General features: G+C 54.6%; 2 protein-coding genes across 3 annotated transcripts; one reads left to right on the top strand and one right to left on the bottom strand.

Annotated features, from left to right (window-relative positions):
- Window positions 1-78: 78 nt before the first annotated feature.
- PPM1J (protein phosphatase, Mg2+/Mn2+ dependent 1J) lies at window positions 79-5,293 on the bottom strand. 2 transcript variants are annotated; one of them, XM_081025001.1, is made up of 10 exons: window positions 4,935-5,293; window positions 3,465-3,579; window positions 2,725-3,012; window positions 2,332-2,444; window positions 1,980-2,064; window positions 1,327-1,445; window positions 1,064-1,127; window positions 792-899; window positions 524-675; window positions 79-395 (listed from the first exon to the last, which is right to left on the bottom strand). In XM_081025001.1, exons 1-10 carry the CDS (start codon window positions 5,258-5,260, stop codon window positions 248-250), a joined length of 1,518 nt encoding a protein of 505 aa, XP_080881127.1. In that variant the 5' UTR covers window positions 5,261-5,293; the 3' UTR covers window positions 79-247. The 2 variants fall into 2 exon arrangements, with proteins under 2 accessions (XP_080881127.1, XP_080881128.1); XM_081025002.1 differs by having other exon boundaries at window positions 2,725-2,784; window positions 4,935-5,286.
- Window positions 5,294-8,227: 2,934 nt separating this feature from the next.
- TAFA3 (TAFA chemokine like family member 3) lies at window positions 8,228-17,848 on the top strand. Its single transcript, XM_081025920.1, has 5 exons — window positions 8,228-8,615; window positions 11,256-11,365; window positions 11,978-12,127; window positions 13,011-13,135; window positions 14,264-17,848. The coding sequence occupies exons 2-5, from the start codon at window positions 11,257-11,259 to the stop codon at window positions 14,273-14,275; spliced, it is 396 nt and encodes a 131-aa protein (XP_080882046.1). The 5' UTR covers window positions 8,228-8,615; window position 11,256; the 3' UTR covers window positions 14,276-17,848.
- The last annotated feature ends 502 nt before the right edge of the window (window positions 17,849-18,350 follow it).

Here is an 18,350-nt window from a genome sequence, read left to right as displayed (position 1 = left end):
GTGTACGTTCCACCACCCCAAAGAGCTTATCGTAACCTTTCGGTTTCTAGTCAAAGTAATTAAAGACACACATTTTTTATCCATCTGGTTTATTTGCCAATAGCAATAATTTTGGATCTAACTGATACCCCTTCTTCAGTTAAACCGCCACTTAAAGAAGGTCAGGGAGACAACTTCAGAACTTGGGCGAGTGGGGCATAAGCATGGAGAGGCTGGGACGGCGGCAGGAGGATCGGGGCTGAGCCTCTCAGGAGTAACTACCTGGCCCTCCCAGGGGGATGATGAAGACCGAGATGTCATCCCCGGAACCCAGCTTGTTGTTGGGGAGACGCCAGCCACGGTCCCGGGGAGTGCCCCGAGCCCCCAGGACTAGAGCTTGGGCCAGCGCTGTGTACCTGCCAGAAGCACAGGAGCACATTCACGTACCAGCATGTACATGGGAAGATACACACACAGGCCCTCATTGCTTCCCTTTGCCCGTTCCTTCCCCACTGTCATCCCTTCACTGTCATTCACCCCCTACCTGTTGGGGTCATTGGGCTCATAGCCGGACAGCACCCTGTCCACAGTGGCGGCTACCTCACAGTCACTGGTGACATCCCACAGCCCATCTGTTCCCAGGACTAGCACGTCATCCGGGCAGTGCTCATACTGCGTCAGGTCATATACTCGCACCTGGTAGGAAAAGAGAGTGGAGAGGGAGCTTGTGGATGCGGACACCTGCGGTGAAAACCAGCCTAAGACCCCCAGAGGAGGTCAGGTGTGGTTAAGGAGGTCCCCATATGGCTCACCTCAGGGAAGCAGGACAGGAAGGGCTTGATGGGCAGGGTGGAACTGCAGACCTTGAGGTTGTGGTCTCCTAAGCCCCGGGTCACCCCAATGGTGGCCATCACTCGAGCCTAATGGAAATGAGGCAGGGATGTTGCTATAGCCCTCTCCCAGACTCTCTGAAACAGTGGCCCCTCCCACCCCTGCCCTGCCCTCAGGTAGAACCTCCACCTCCCTAGACAACTTGTGATGGGTCGGTCCTCCTGCCCTCTCCCACCTCTATCATGGAGTTTACCTTTTTGCCCTCCCCACAGACCAGAGGAAACCTGAGATCCTCCAGCTCGATCTTTTTGTAGGCCCTGGGGAGGGGGGAGTAGAGGAGGCATCACCCAGGCATCAAAGGCTCTCTCCCCTAGGAGCCACACCCCTCACACAAACCACTAAGAGCCACATCCCCCAAACTCCCAGCCTGGCCCAGCCTCCAGCTTCCACCTTGCTGCTGGTAAGGGACTGGTTGCGTTGCTATGGGAATGGACCCAGCTCTGAGGGAAGTGTTACCAGCCGGTCATGGTCTGGTCCCGATACAGCATCCTCTGACCCAGCTCCTTGGGCTGAACTCTTCGAGGGAACTCGAGGTGAGTGAATTCACCCCCCAGCAGCTCCGGTTTCAGGAAGCCCTGGGGTTGGGAGTGGCCCGACAGAGCATAGGGCCAGAGACCATTAGGCTTACAGCACACCCTGGTGTATAAATGATCTTAATTGTAGCAGACCCTTAAATGGAGTTTACAAGGTGTGGTGCACTGTCTAATATTAGCCTAATTAACTCATTTATTGCTCACAACAACCCTCTTAGGCAGGAAGTACTGACGCAAGTTAAGGGAATTGTCCTAAGTCACACAATTAGCAAAGCACTCGAATCAGGATACAATCACAGACAGTCTAGCTCCAGAGCCAGTGCTTAAAACTCTAAACCCCTCTCAGGCCTTTGCCATTCCCTCCCCACCAATGACTCCACTTCCTTCCTCAGTGGGGGCCCAGGAGGGAGCAACTGAGCGGCCCCTACTCCTTCCTGCTGCGTCCTCAACCAGCTCAGCCCTGTCCCAGTAAGGAGCTGTCTGTCTGTGTGTTGCGGGGGGAGTTCCTGGACATAGGGCACAAACAGACACAAAACTCAACAAAGAACAGAGGTAGGATGTTTGGTTCCTACTTACGAGCAGCTGAAGACGCTGGCGCTCAGTCTCTGGGGTGAATTCCCGAGACATTGGAATGATTTCACCATTCCGGACAATGATAGCTCTGCCCAGAGAAAGAAAAGATTTGGCTTTGACTCTCCTCAGATCCCTCGTGGAGAATTCCAGAAAGGCCAGAATGGCCCTTAGGATCCCGCACCCAGACCCCCATCTTTCCTCCCCTCATGGCTATTTCAGGCCCTTCCTTATGTCTGTGATTCTTTCTGACTCCTTCCATTCTTTGATTTTTTAAACACCCGCCACCTCACTCTTTTCTGTTACCCCATTCCAGAGTGTGACTCCCTGTAACCATTGTCAACCGTCCCCCCCTTACCTGCTGTCACCTGCATTGGCCACGTAGACCTTGCCTAGCAGATACACCACAACCAGTGCACAGCAGCCCCCCTCCACTTGGTGGCCACGCCGCTCCTGGGCCATCTGCTCATCCTGCCATGTGAGGAAAGGTCGAAGGGGATGGATGAAGAAGTTCCAGGCATATAGCCACCCCCCTCTATTTGCAGAAGCAAACTGGCCCAGCCAAGCCACACTGGAGGAGAGGAGGGAAGACATGGGTGTAACTCCCCTCCTCCCTCCCCTCTGAACCAAGCTCTGCTCAGGCTCTCAGAGGTGTTGTGGGTTCTCAGGGTCACACCCTCAGGCCACCTGGATTCCATACAGAATTCAGAGTATCTGCCTAGCAGGCCCTTGGCCTGGAACACCCACTCACCATGACATGGAAGGCATTCTCAATGGCCCCCACTACCAGGCTTTCATGAGTCACTTCTTTCTGTGAAGACCAGCAGGACTGAGGACCAACCAAGTGAGAGGGATCTGAGGAACCTGGGGCCCCTGGAGTAGAGGGGAGGCAGAGGGGAGGTGGCGAGGGGTCCTGGAGTATCTCTACTAGGTCCTTTAGCTGCTCCCGAATGTGACAATGCAGGAGCCGGGAGGCCATTTCAGCAGCTCCACCCCCTGCATGCCCATCAAACAGTCCCCAGTAGTAGAAGCACAGTCCCTGGTGGAAAAAAAGTTAGAGGTAAGTGATTGTGTGTGTGTGTGCATGCATGGAGAGCAAACCTCTGGGCATCCATCCATACATACATCAGAGAGGAGGTCAGAGCTTGGTAATAAAGGCAAATTAGATTTCTTCACTCATTCACCAAGGGCCTACTTTGTGTCAGAAAGTAAAACATCAAAAACCCAAACTCAGAGGATAAAAGGCGCAAAAAATAAGCATTGGTAATTAATTGAATCATCTACATCTTAAGTGAAAAACTAAACATGCATACTGATGTGGTAGAATCTAACTGATCCATGCCAGATAAAGGTTCTATGCCCAACGGTAGAAAGCTAGTGAGCTAGAAGGCAGGTCTTCCATGTGTCTCAGATTTAAAACCAGATGCCTAGACTCCCTGGGGAGAGGTATGACCCTGTTTCTGGAGGTTAGGAAGGGGACTGGGGGCTTACCTGGCCTTGGCTAGGCTCCCTCGGCACCCCTGAAGCACTCCTCCGACCTTCCACACACACCACTTCACAGCAGGCCTGGTCCTCATTGTGCCGGCTCTTGCCGGCGTTGATGACCCTGCCAAGATGACCACATCAGGCTGGAAACGAAACCAGGTCCTGGAATAACCCCCACCTTAGACATACACACTCTGGCCTGCTGGCCAAGCTGAGAAAGGTCATAGCCACCTGGGATCCAGGCCAGAGGGAAGAGAAGGGAGGCAGGGCAAGGCACAGGGCACACTGTCTGGGTGTCAGGCCCCACCACCTCCTAGAAAAGACTGCAGCAGCACCTGCCTGCCTCAGGTCCTCCACGCCTGGCAAAAGGGGCACCCCTAATGGTGCTGCCACCGGGAGGGGCCGCTTGGGGGCGCGGGAGGTTTGACTTCCCTGCTTGCCAAGACTCTACATCCCATCCTGAGAACGAATCGACTCTTCTAGTGCTTGGTGCACAGCACTCCACCCTCAGGATCACACCCACCTTTAGGCTAAAACGATCTAGTGAAAGTTTCTGCTGCTTTGGCCATGAGGAAGTGCTTCAGCCCAGATCCAGAAAGAGGAACTGAAATAAGGTGGAGGTGGAAGCCCACCTGGACTGCGCAGGAGCCAGTAACACCGCCAACTCTTCCCAAATACTAGGAAGCTAAAGAGCTAGCGGTGGGGCCACGGGTCCATCCGCAACGACCCTCAGCGACCTCAGCGCCCCCCTCTCCCTCGGTGCTCCGCTTTCCCAGCACAGGCATTAAAAATACACGTCGCCTGGGAGCAAGCCGGCTGCTCCCACCAGGGGGTCCACTTCCTTGCCTGGACAGCACAAGTCCACGTGCCGAGAGGAGTCCAAAGGGGACCCTCCCGCTCCCCCCGGCGCCCCCTGCCCCCGACCCAAGGGAAGCCCGCGGCCGCCAGGTGTCGCGGGCTATTTTTGGGTGTGGAGGGGGAGGGGAACCGTAAGAGGAACAGGGAACTGGGGCGCTGGGGTCGAGAAGTCCGGGAGAGAGTCTTCCTAGCCGCCATCTCCTCTATTAAAAGAGATCCCGTCTCCTTGAAACCCTTCCTCCCTTAGCCATTAAACTGCCGGGCTGCGACTGAGAACCGGGCTGCGACTGAGAACCGGGCTGCGACCGAGAACCGGCCAACTCATCCTTCGCGGGGCCCTCCGCCCTCCGGGCTCTGGGAGGGAACAAGGTCCCGAGGCGGCGCGGGTGAGGGTAGTCAAGGAGCTGGAAGGTCCTGAGGAAGGCTGCACCGACTGGAGAAAGGGCTGGGAAGAGGTGCGGCCCGCAGCCCAGAGGATAGCAAGGGTTCTGGGGAAAGGGAGCTGCTGGTACCCAGCGCAGCGAGAGGAACGCGCCCCAGCGCCCCGGATGCCGAGATGAGGAGGGGAGTGGGGGGTGGGGCTCCCATCCTGGTTAGGGTGCTCCCAGGGGCGCTCACTCGGCGTAGCCCGTGCTCCAGGGCAGGCGACGGCCGGTGTCCGGGGGACTTTGCACAGCCCGGCCAGCGTGGTCGTCAGCGCGTCGCAATCCCCCGGGGCTCAGCTGCAGAAAGGTCGGTCGGGAGAAGCTCGCGCGAGCCTCTGCTGTCTTCGGGGGCGCCGTGCTCCCGCTCCCAGCCCTCGCGGAAGGGCTCTTGGGCACCTCTAGAGCGGCGGTGGGCAGCGCCGAGTTCGCGCTGGTCAGGTCGGGAGACTTGGGGCGCGGGGGCGGGGTGCCCCCTGAGCTCACCAGGTGCGCCACGGCGGAGCGCACCCGGCTTAGCATGCTGCCTCCCTGCCCCGCCCTCGGCCGCGGCCCCGCCCCAGGGTAGGCCCCGCCCCCTAGGGCTCGCGTAGGGCGGTGCTCGCTCCCGGCCGCTCTCCCCAGCCATTGGCTCCCGGCGGGCAGGGTGGATCCTCGGCAAAACTCCCTCGTGTTCTGGGCCACCCGGGAACCCCCCCCCACACTGGCTCGCATCCTCTCCGCGCCAGGTTCTGGCTTCGCCCCGCCTCTTTTTATTTGGGGGAAGAAGGGTCGGTAGTTGTGGGATGGGGAGAAGGGAAACCCTATTTCCGCCGTGCCCTAGATTAGTTATCAGCGAGAATCTCCCGATTGTGACGCGAGGGTGCTGTCTCCTCGCCCTCAGTTCGTTGTTGTGGCCAGGCTGCCCGGAGGGTGATGGGGTTGATGACCTCAGAGCGAAACCGGGCGACTGCTGGGTGTGAAGCACCTGGTGTGACAACACCTCTGGCTGGGGCTGCTGGAGTGAGAGTGAGGGCGAACGAGCTGGGTGTGGTGTGGAGGTGGTGACCACGCAGGCTGGAGCCGACTATCCTGAATTGGGGGTAAGTTCCCGGGCTCCGTGAACACCACCTCGATCCGGGAGAGCGGTTGCCACTCCGACTCCACTTTCTTTCTCAGGTCCCAATTTTCCCCATATTTAGACCTCTGACCACAGCAGGACTAGTTAGTAAATATAACAACACCCACCATTCATTGAGGACTTACTACGTAGTAGGCTCTCCACAAAATACTTATCGTACATTAGGCCGTTTATACTGCACAGCAACCCTTCAAGGTGGGTTTTTTTTTTTTTTTTTTAAACCGACGACGCTCCTGTCCTTTTACGTGACTTGCCCCAAGAGGTCACACAACCGATGAGAAATTCATACCCGTGTCAGTTTCCAGACGTCCAAATCCGATTCTATCTTAAGCACCAAGATGATTTGTCGAGATCAGGGAGGAAGGGTTAAGAGGGAGGTGAATGGTTAGAGAGAAGAGTGGAGGTTCCTCCTCTCCCATCCTCGGATGCTGAACAAATTATGTGGCTGCCGGCAGGGGGAGACAGAGGCCAGTCTAAGCTTCCTGCTTGAAAGGGGAAGAGTGGTATCCGTGAATTGACCACCAGGCCTCCACAGACACCTACTACCCCACCCACTGTCCAAATGGGGACAAGGCCCTTGTGGCCCTAAGGCAAGTCGGGGGTAGCCCTCAGGGACCACTGGCACCCAGTTCATGGTTGGAACTCCACCGCTGGGCTTTGGGGGCAGGGTGCTTCCTAACTCGGACCTTCTCTGTTCCTGGCTAAACTGCGCCCCTACGGGGGTGGCTTTCCTGGCAGCATCCAAATAAAAATCTCATAGTGATCATTCAGGTTTTTAGACTTGCTATAATTGTGTCTGCACTCTGGGCAGAGAGAGCCAGAGAAAAAGAAGTCATAAGAAAAACAAATCAAAAAAAAAGGAAAAAGAAATCAGTCCAAAGGCACACAGAGTGGCACAGGCAGATAGAGAACATGCTTCTGCTATGGATATTTCCCTTCTGTTCGAGAAAAACTGGAACCAGCGCTCAGATTCATGGCATAAACAGCAGCAGCAATCCAAAGACTGAAGAAAAAATATAACATCCTGGCTATTTTTATTATTTAGTGTTTCTGGGACAGTTTGCTTACCACTTCTCTGTGTCACCCAGCTCCCTAATTCCTGCTCTTCACAGCACCCAGCATGGTGTGGCTGCAAGTGGGCCACAGAGCCAGGGCCCAGAGACCCCCTAGCTCCAGCACCAGATGGTCAGTAGGGATGTCAACAGTTCTCTTGGGCTCCAGAACAGCCCCCCATCATACCCAAATCCTTCACTCGCTGAATCTCTCACCTCCAGGTCTTGCGATCATCCCACCTCCTCCATCCTCAGACTGCCCCCTGAACCTGACGAGAAGGCCATCACCTCTACTCTTTCCTGAGGCAGCAGAGTGAGAAGGGAAAAAGGGCCATGAAGTGGGAAGAAGCAGACTTGTGGGATATTCTCCTCTGCTGAGAACTGAGATTCTGTTCAGTGGCTGGCCCTACCAGGGGTGTGAGACCTCAGCTAGGGAGGGGGATTGGGCATCCCCAAGACAGAACCCTTCATCCCCAGTGGGCCGCATGCCATGGCTCAGAGCTCAGAACCAGGCTTCTTCCCCTTGTACCTCCCCTCCCCATGACCCCAAACCAAAAGCCCTCTTAACCTAAGAGGGTTGTTCCTCTTGTTCAGAGACAAATTCACAGACCACCTCTTCCCGTTTGTCTAATACTTTCACATCCAACATCTTACCCTGTAAAGAATTATAGAATTGTAATTATATTGCAATTTTTAGGATGAAGAAACTGGGTCTCAGAGTTTGGTTCCCAAGTTGGGATTCACATCCCTCATCCATAGGGACCAGCATATTGTAGCCCTCCTGCCTGCCCTGCCCTAGTCCTTCTCACCCCTGAGGACACCCCTCCTAGGGTACAGATCATTTGCTATTATTCCCTCCTGGATTTTAACATTTTAACAGCAGAGGGCTAACATGTCATTAAGAAAAGGGTTATCAAAGAGAATTTTGTGCAATGATGGGAATAGTCTTTATTTTTTTCCGCCCAATACAGTAGTCCTAGCTACGTGTAGCTATGGCGCGCTTGTCACGTAAGTGCGAATGAGAAACTCCGTTTTTAGATTTTACTTAATGTCTATTCAAGTAACCACACGTGGTTAGTGGTCGCCGTGTTAATACAGTTCTAGAATCCTCAAGGCACAAATCCCCGGAGGGTCAGCGCAATCACTCCTCGCGCTCGGTCCCCGCCACCTCCCGGAAGCCCCAAGCCCTGGAGAGTTTTGAGGGACCCCTCTGAGTGACCCTGCCTGCACCGGGGAGACGGTCACCCTGACGCAACCGCTCAGCTGTGGTCCTGCCTCGGCCGCCAGGGGCCGCTACGCCCGGCTGCGCCCGCAGCCCGCCAGGCCGAGGGCTGTGCGCGGCGCTGTCCCGGAGGAGGTGGCGGCGCCCGCGCGGGGCTGGAGGGCTGGGCGGCCCCCCCGTGACGAAACGGAGGCGGCGGCGGCGGCTGCACGTTCCTCGGTCTGCCTGCGGGCGGGCGCCTCGGAAGGACCCCGGCGGAGCTCTGCCGAGCGGCCGGGCGCGCCCGAAGCTCCCCCGTGCCCACGGTGGGGCCCGGCGCGACTGGGATGCCGGCTTGGCCCGAGCCCCGACGCCTCCGGGACGCAGCAACTTGGTGAGGGGTGCGGGGCCCCGGACTGGACAGCACGCAACCTGGCCGCTCCAGGTCAGCGGCGAGGAGAACTTCAGGCCGGTGGGTTTATCTGTGGCGCCGCCGCCGAGCAGGTGGGTCCCAGGGGTGGGGCTCGGAATTTGGAGGACGGAGTGGGCGCGGGAGTGGGGGCGGGGCGGGGAAGGGGATGCGGGAGAAAGCAGGGAAAGCTGAAAGGTTCTTGTGGTTCCCATCCTCAACTCCCGTGCTAGTGGGCTGGCTGCTAACTCCCCCCCCCCCCCACTGCCTGGATTGGGGCTGGGGGGGAACAGGCTGGGGAATTGAGGCAGGAGTATGAACGTGGGGGAACAAATCCCAGAAGCTTCGTTCTCCAGCTCTCTCTGACGGAGGGAGTAGAACGGCAGAGAACCCATCCCAAAGGCCCCCGCACCCCAGGTCTTTTGGCTCTTGGGCTTCATAGGAGAGATGGGAGAGTTGGGCTGGAGGGTATGGCAGCTCATAGCAAAATGGGATGGGAACTGCCTGGGAGAAGACAAAGCTGCGTTTATAGTGATCAAACTGAAGGTTCCTGATGGAGACAGGGAAAAGGAGATCCCAACTCAGAGAGGAGGTACGTCTAGAAAGGGAGGACGCTCTCTGCCCACCGAGCATACCCATTCCTGGGGTACAGGCACCACTTTCTCTGCGCGCTGTGGTCCTCTCCGTGCTCTCACTCCAGTGCTAGGACCAGGGTTCTCCCTCCTTCCTGGGCCTACCTGGGCTTCCCACCATCCCACCTGCCTCAGTCCTCCTCCCTTTGGAGGCTGAGGGAGAAGTGTTGGGGAGAAATGGAGAAGCTGTTGGGCTTGGGGTCTCTGGAGTACCCCCATTCTAGCCTTCTGGAGTGGGCATGGGGGTGAGGGTGGCAGAGTTGAGCACTCTCCACCTCTCCACGGGAGTCCAAGAAGCAAGTACCAGCCGGCTAGGAGGTGGAAGCAAAGAGGATTGAGGACTTCAGGGCTTTGTCCCAGGTGCCTCTTTGAGCAGCCTCCTGTCAGATTTGGCTCAGGAACTTTACCTTGACCTTCAGCTCCCACCCGAGGCCATAGAGGTAACAGAATTGGTTCTTAGACACCTCCACCACCAGCCCTGCTTCCCTCCTGGGCCAGAGAAACTCCCTCAGCTACTCTTCTCAGCTTCACTGCCCTACATGTTCCCCGTCTGCAAGGACCCCTGCAAAGTCCCAGGGCAGAGGAGAGACTGCCCCCTGCCCTGGCACCTTGGGGAAGAGCTTCAGAATTGGGCTCTGCTTCAGTGCCCAGCCCACCCTCCTTGCCTTCACTCAGGCCCCTCTTCACTCCCTGCAGGGCCATGGGCTTCCTGTGTCCCTTACAACCCCCCAAGAGTCTTTCCTATTTGCCTAGGTAGGAGGTAGGTGAGTGAGGAGACAGTTGAAGAGGGGTAGTAGAGGGGGTGAACAGAGATCCAGCAGCCTATCGAAGGGAGCAGCCAGGTCCTGGCATTTGGTTTGACCTCTGGTTCTCCAGCACCGTGCTGGCACCTGAGGTTGCCCAGCAATGCCCCAGGGGCCCAGCAGTGCAGCAGAGGGGGCAGCCCTTCTATGCCCAGCAGCTCCCAGATGCTCTGTGCCTCTGCTTTCCTGGGATTCCCTCCATTTCTAGTCCATCCTCTGGGATAGACAGGGGAGGCCCGAACCACAAGAGCATGGAGAAGGAGAAGGAAAGGGGAAGAGAGCAGAAGCAAGGTAGTGCTGCGGGAATAGGGCCGGTGGTGCTTCTGGGCTCTGGGCTCTACCACCCCCCAAGCTGCCTGGCCTTGGGCAGGTCATTTGCCCATTATTAGCCTCGGTTCCATTTCTTCCTTTCAAAATTTAAATTTGTTTAAATTGAGTTGCTAGGGCATTCTCATGGTTCAAAACCCAAAATGTAAAAGAGCGATAGGGACAAAAAAAAAGTCTCCCTCTACCTTTATCTCCCAGCCAACCAGTTCCCCCTTCTTGGTGGCAGTCAATATTATGAAGGCTGTTTTTTATTATCTTTTTTACATTTTCCAGAGCCAGCTTAAGCATAGTTGAGCAACACTTATAGTCTCTCCCTTTTACATATTTTTTTACACACTGTCTTGCACTTTGCTTTTTTCCCCTTAACGGTGGATTATGGTTAGAGATCATTGCATGCCTCAGTACATAAAGTGTTTCCTCATTTTTTTTTACAGCAGCCTGGACGGGACTGCGTTTGTACAGATGCTTCCCAATGTATTTAGCCAGTCCTTGTCTGATGGTTGTTTAGGTTGTCTCCAGGCTTTTTGAGTATCAGTTTGTTCATCTGTAAAATAGGTCTAAATAACCCTACTTTGAAGGACAGCGATAAAGGATTCAAGATCGTGTTTGCTAAGTGCCTGGGTCAAGTGCTCCAAAAATGGGCGTCAGCACTGTTGTCCCTCCCCTGTCACAGCTCTCTGTGGGACCATGTCTGATTCATCCTTCGAGACCCCTCCTCAATGTTATCTCCAAAAAGCTTTTTCTGTTTTGCCCAGCAGGACAGTCTCCCTTCCTGCTCCCTTTCCTGCGAGGAAAGCACTCACTTCTTCCTACACTGACTTTGTGCCAGGCTGAGAGCTGCCTAGGGACAGGGTGTACACGCTACCCGCCTCTGTGCCTCCCAGAGCTCATGGCACAGAAGCTCTGGCACTGGGCACTGAGGGTGATGGGATCGCTGCCTGGAGTCAAGCCAGGTGTGCCCTTCTCTCTGCAGGATGCCTGAGAGGGCCGCGTGGAACTGGAGCATGGGCAGCTGGCTACTGGCACTTTGCCTGGCCTGGACTCTCCTGGCCTCGGCTTCCTTGCAGCCTCCAACTCCCACAGGTTTGGGGGAGGTGGCAGGGCCTGGGGAGGGGGTTCCCAAGATACCTGGAGAGCTGGACACCACCCCACCCCATTCCACAGCAGGCAGATCCCTGCGGTGGCTTCTAGGGCTGCTGGCTCCTCCTCTGTTCTTCACCTAGGAAAATGCCCACTCGGCTGTTCCAGCCTGAAGAAGGTGTGGGCAGACCCATTGCTCACCTTCCCTTTCAGGCCGGAAGGTGTTATGTAGGGAGAGAGGCCCTTGTGTGGGAGCTTAAGTCTAGCCTCCTGGCCTAATTCTGTGGTTTTCCTTCCGGGATGGCTAACGCCTGTGTAAGCGGTTGGTCCTCCCCATGCATTGTAAGCCCTGGGGCCCTTGCCCTCTCCCGGAGGAAGCCGGGGAGGTGAGGGTGGGACTCCATCTTCCCCCAAGGATGGGGCTCTGCCAAAGGGTGATGAGTGTGGCCTCACTGGGAAAGAAGGAAGGGCAGGGACGCGGAAGCAGCAGGAAGATGTCAGCCATTTCTTCCTTCCCTAAGCTGGGAGCAGAGGCTCCAGGACAGCCCGGGTGGCTGGGACGGGTACAGGGTTGCAGCCTGGGCTGGGCCCCTGACCTTGTCCTGGCTCCGTCAGTCCCCGTGAAGCAGGGCACCTGCGAGGTGACAGCTTCTCATCGCTGCTGTAACCGGAACCGCATCGAGCAGCGATCCCAGACTGTCAAGTGCTCTTGCTTTTCTGGCCAGGTGGCCGGCACCACACGGGCCAAGCCCTCCTGCGTGGACGGTGAGTGAGGCCGGGACCTGCTGGGGAGGGCCTGCTCAGCGAGATAAGAAGGTCTGTCTCGGCCTCGCCATCTGCTAGGGTTACAATTTCATACCCACCTCCGAGCTCTTATGTCGAGTCTCAAATGATGGGGCAACCTCTGGGGGAAGGAGGGCAAACGTGACCTTCTCCCTTTCATAGCCAAGGAAAGCCCCTGGTATACGAGCACCCTCCCTGCTGTCCGCTGTCTCACACATGCACAAACACGTTTCCCTCGCAGGGTCCTCTCACACCTCCCATCAGACTTCCCGCCTCGCACTGACTCCCGTGGATACTGCCTTCTCCACTCACCACTCCTTCTCAGGCCTCTCCCATAGGCCCCCCTCTCGTGCTCAGCCGGCCTTCACCCTCCCCTCACATGGCCACCTGCATTGTTCACCCACGCACTTCTTCATACCCACCCCTGTCCACGGCCCGCCCGTGCTCATTTCCTCTCACTCACATGTGCCCGTGGGTGCTCACACGCCTGCCTGCTGGTGCTCTCCTGGTCTGTGGACCCTCCAAAAGGCTGGCACACTTGCTCACATACACCAGTGGGGTATGTTAGGACTCTGCCTCTCTGCTAATGACGTGGGGGCTCAGCCCAAGGGTTGCCTTAGAGACAACATCCCCTGCCTTCCCCCACAAGCTGTCTTTGGTGAACGTGGTCAGTGGGATTGAGGTTGACATGGTTGTGTGCCTAGGCCTCAGGCCAGTGGGGGAAAGACAGGGAAATGCAGGATTCAAAGCCAGGAGTGTGTGGAAATGTGCACTCCTTCCTGCACAGACCCCACCCCCTCCACTGCACGTGGTACTTGGTCCTCGCAGAGCTTAGCGCCGCCCTCACTGCCTCGTGCTCCCACAGCCTCCATCGTCCTGCAGAAGTGGTGGTGTCAGATGGAACCCTGCCTGCCGGGGGAGGAGTGCAAAGTGCTCCCAGATCTGTCGGGTTGGAGCTGCAGCAGTGGACACAAAGTCAAAACCACCAAGGTATCCAGGGATGGACACTTCGTCCCCCATTGCTGCTCCCCCTTCATCTCGGGTGGAAAAAGGGGAGCAGGAACCCTGGGGGATGTTGGTGCTTCAAGGTGAGGTCTGCAAACCATGTGGGTACACCTCCAGACTGTCCTCCCAGGTCTGTCTTGACGCTGGGGGCTGGAGTTTGTGCCTCTGGATTTCAAATCTCTGTCCTTCTGCTCACATTACCTGACGCTTCATATGCCTTGGTTTCCTCTTCTGCCTGGAGTGAGTTTGCCTCTGGAAAATGTCAGGTCCATAAGAACAGAGTAGAACATTGAGGAAATTGTCTAGATAATTCAGAGGGGACTCTGCAGTAGCCAGTCTACCCCCCCCCCCCGCCCCGCCACAGACTTCACTCTGCACTCCCCCAACGCCAGCTCCGTGCAGCTCACTCCTGCCTTCCTCCATTGAATTGTCATGCTGTGATTGTTTGCATGGTTTGTTGCCTGCCCCACAGAACAAGGGGTAATTAAATTGTCACCAAGCTCGTCAGCAAGTCCACATGTGTCATGGTTAGCCGGCTCAGATTCATACCTCTGTCATCGCCGTTGGTACAGGTGATGACACTGGTGGGACAAGCGAGAACTCTGCCTTTCCTTGCCACCACCACACACAGCAAAGAAGCGAGCAAACCAACAAACAGAAAACGGAGATGGAAAGGCAGCCTGTGGGGTTTTGAAGAGAGCAGCATTGTCAGAGAACACGGGACAGGAGGGGCTCCGGCAATGGAAAGTGGCTGGATATAAAGGAGAGCTTTCTATGTGCAGGCAGGCAAGGGAGACTTACATTCTGAGTAAACGCAAGACAGAAGAGGGTGAGGACCCCCCCCCCACACACACACACACACACGGAGCTGGTGACATTTGTGACTGTTTTATAGGTTTGGGCTTGTAGTCTGTGCTTGCCATTTGGGTAGCTAGGACAAAGTACACATGCTGAGGCATGCCGGATTTATGTTTGCATGGGCCACCCAGCCACGTCTTCCCCACCCAGACTGCTTTGGGGGGAAAGGGATGGCAGCAATGACCTCTACACGACCTGCATATCCTGGGGGTGTGCCTTCCCTTCTCTAACCTTCTGCCATCGCTTGCTCTCTAGGTGACACGATAGCTCTTGGGGTCAGAGCCTGGACAGAACAGCTTGACTGAACCACGGACGGAAGTGTGGTATCTGGTTACCAGCCAGCAAGTATGGAGGTTCCCATACCTGGACACACGCCCCCTGCCAAATGCGGCAGCAGTCTTTCCAGGGGCATTTCAGTGAAGCTAGTCAGTGGATATGGACAGATTTCCAGCCACATACCTAGTGTTGTGCTGGGCTTTCCTGGGGGACACAGAAGAAGGTGTCCCCTGCCCTCAAAGAATGTCCTGTCAAGTTGGAGAGTTGATGAAAGACAATTTAGATCATTTAGGTTAAGGTGTGTGGTATCAGATTGTGGCTTCTGGGCCACGGGCTGTGGGCATGCTGGCTGGGGCTTTGGGGATGAGGCTCCCACAGTTCTTCAGCTGCCCCCTAACTACAGAGACAAGAGGTCACATTCACCACCCACCTCCCTCCTTCACATCAGCCTGAATCCCCAGCAAGCTGCTAACATGTTGAAGGAAAACACACTCGCCTCTTGTCCAACTGGCTATGTCTCCTTTGGATGGGACTGGTGTGACTTGGGGAAGGAATGCAGAGATGAAGCCAAACGATGGCCAGCAAAGCTTCTTCAGAGGCATGGCCTGGTTTGGGCTGTTCATTGGCTATGATGGACAGGACCTTAAAATCACTGCTATCCAAGCACCTCAGGTTTCTGTTTGTTTGCTTGTTTGAACAGATGAGGAAACTGAGTCCCAGAGAGGTGAGGTGATTTGCCGAAGGCCTCACAACCTGGGCCTCCAAATCTCTAAGCCTGCGGACCTTTCCGTTTAGCCTGGATGTGGGATTCCAACATGGGCCTTCCATGTGTTGTTTTTCTGTTGTTGTTTGTTTTCTCAAGAACTGGAACCTGCAAAGAACGGTTGGACAGCAGCAACATTTTTCTCAGGAGATTCTAGAGCACGAACTTTTTACGAGGTCACTGTTCTCCTATCAGAAATAATCCATAATACCTACAGACCAGGATGTGGGGCCACTTGGTCTCCACTCTATCCTCAGCTCAAAAAATTTCAAACAGGCCCCATGATAGTTCAGAGGTCACTCAGCCTGGTAACAACTGGGGCACTCTGAGCTGGCAGACCCATTGCTCACTCTGCCCCATCTCTTCCAGTCCTTAGTCTATAACCCTCAGAGGCTCTGGCTCCAACAGAGGGCCTGGGTGGGGCTCAGGGCTGCTCAGAGTCCTCTCCCTTCAAAGGCCGGGCAGGGCAGGAGGAGAGCCTCTGCGGGGCCGGATGGAGTGTCTGTCCAGGGTTGAGGGTTGGCATGGTCAGGCTGACACACAGGTTTCAGGGACTCAGAAACGGGTTATTTGGGTCTCTCATCAGTAAGAGAAGTACAGCCTCAGTGACTGCTGGGTTCAGCTGGGATCACCAGGATTGCAGGGTATGGTGGGGGCCTTGAAGGGAGGGGGGTCAGTAGAGACCAACCTGGACGATGCTGAATTCGGACCCTCAGACAATGACTTGCGGTTGAGTCTCAGCCCCTTCCATGCTTCTCTTCCTCCCTCCCCGTGCAGTAGAACCAGGACTGTTTGCCACACTTCAGGGCTTATCTTGTTCTTGTTTGTTTTATTTTTGGTGATGGGGTGAACAATGATGCCAGCTTCTCACTCGACTGTAAGTAAGTATTCGAATTCTGGTAACTTCGAATCTCTGCACCTATGGGGTCAGGAGGCTGGGTGGTCGAGGAGAAGATCAAAGGTTGGCGTCACCTCCTTTAAGGCTGGCGAGTGGATTAAGGGGTTGGCAAACTTTTTAGAAAGGGCTGGATAGTAAATATTTTAGGCTTTGCAGGCTACATACAGTCTTTGGTGTATTTTTCTTTGGTGTTGTTTGTTTGTTTTTTAAAAAAACTTTTAAAAATGTAAAAACTATTCTTAGCTTGAGGGCTGTACAAAACCAGGCCCCAGGCTGTTTTTGGAAGGTTGTCAATCCCAATGGACCTTTGAGGCAGGCCATCTTTCATCTCCGCAGCTTAAGACTGCTTGCCAGGCTCCTGGCCTGTCTTCCATGCAGTGAGAACCTGAGCATGAGGTCTGGGCCAGGTTTTGTTTTTCTTCTAATGCTCCTTGAGAGATTGGTGAGTGAATTATTTAGGCTACAAATGAGACAGCTTTAGCAGTCAGACAATAAGAGCCTGCTCTCCTGGAGGCCAGGATGTGGGCTTCTCCACTCCCTGCCCACCCCTTGAGACTATCCAGGAGGGAGGGAGAGAGAGGGCTTCAGCCACCTCCACATCTGCTGTGCCCACAAGCTGCTGGGCTGTGAGCTGGAGGATGAACCTGAAAAGTGGGGATGATGCTGTAAAACCTCCCTCAGCCCCACCTTCCGTAGGCTGCCACCCGCCACCAGCCTCTGCCTCAGCCAAAGTCCAGGCTTCCTGACCCTCGCTGAGGACCTCTCCTCCCTGCTATAGAGAAGACCTCTTTCCTTTGGCATATGCTGGAATCTGCTAATTCATTTGTTTAACCTCTCAAAGCCTCGTAACTTATTCAGATATTTATTTGGTGGGCTTTGAGGGGTGTCCTTTACATGGCCCAGGGAGCCCCACACAGAAGGGTCTGGTGGAGAAGGGAAAGTATCCCACCTCCCAATAGTAGTTTCCTAGGGTTCTATTTCCAACTAAGTCAATATGTGTGCGCACTTTGCAGCTACTTCAATGGCAGTTTAGGAATGCAAATTAATTTTCCTGGAGCCTCGGGGGTCCTGGAGTCTCCCCTTTCTCCCCTTAATCAGATGGGATCTCAGATTTCCTGAAATTAGCTGGTGCCCCCACCCCCTTAGCTGGATGGTTGCCAATACAGAAGATCATGTGGCTAATTTCTGTGCCTCCTGGCACTTTGATTAAGGTCTGTGAGTGACATCCTAATTAATGGCCCCCGACAGTTGCCTAGCATTGACACTGCAGCTTCCTAAAATCACAAGCTTAAAGCTAGAAAGGATTTTAGAGATCAGTTAGTTAACCAACTCCCTCACTTGACAGATAAGGAAAAGGAGGCTCAGAGAGGTTAGGTGATTTGCTCAAAGTCACACAGCAATCGGGTGGTATGTCCTGCCCAGTGATCAAGATAGGGCTCTTTACACTACTACACATTGCCTCTTTACTCCAGTACAGATGAAGAGCCTGCAAAGAAGGCAGGATTTAGCAAGGATGGATGTGAAAGAATCTCATTCTAAAATCACCCAACCCTGTGAGTACAAGGGACAGAATGAAGAAGAATGGAAAGCATTTAGAGATACACACACAGAAAGAGGGAAGTAAAGATAAAAAGGAGGGATTGCGCTCATTCAGTTGGAAGAACATCAACACACTAAAGCACAGCACAAAATAATTTGAACAAAACCGATGCCACATCCCAAACAGTTCATTTTGGTTCTTTTTGGAGGAGACAGAATAGAGGCCCTCTTCACCTTTGGAAGGCCGGTGAAGCCAGTCTTAATGGCCTCTGGGTTCTTTAGACCCTAGTGTGGGGGTCTGCACACTAAGGCGTGTAGGTCAAATCTGGTCCATGGACTCGGTAAATAAAGTTTTATTGGACTGTAACTGCTCATTTGCTTATTATTGTCTATGACTACTTTCCTGCTGTGACAGCAGAGCTGAGTCATTGCAAAGAGACCGTATTGCCCACAAGCCCTAAAATATTTACTGCTGGACTCTTTATAGAAAAGTTTTGCCAGCCCCTGCCCTAGCATTTTTTTTAACCTTTCTCAGTACATCCTTTCAATCTGGAAAATGATGACTCTGTGTTGTGTTTCTGGGTTTGGGATTTTTTTTTTTTTTTTTGAGGCTGTGCCTGTGTCCCTTTAATCCATTCCAGTGTCACTCGTGAGTTCTAACAACCGAAGAATGAAGACATAAAGAGAAAGGCCGAGAAAAAGACTTGAAGCAGGTGAATGCTTCCCTAATATGTTGTTACATCCCAGATCAGCTCAGTTCATATTTTCCAAATTCCTGTACCTTCTACTTTTAAAGAAAGGAACTCCATATGCACCCATGTGTAAAGATGTACTCGTGCATGCACGTCTGCCGCTGGGGTTTCTGT

Source organism: Rhinolophus hipposideros, assembly GCF_964194185.1.
Source record: "Rhinolophus hipposideros genome assembly, chromosome: 19".
Classification (NCBI taxonomy): Eukaryota; Metazoa; Chordata; class Mammalia; order Chiroptera; family Rhinolophidae; genus Rhinolophus; species Rhinolophus hipposideros.
The sequence above is the reverse complement of the archived record's forward strand: the minus strand, read 5'-3'. Positions and strand labels throughout refer to the sequence as shown.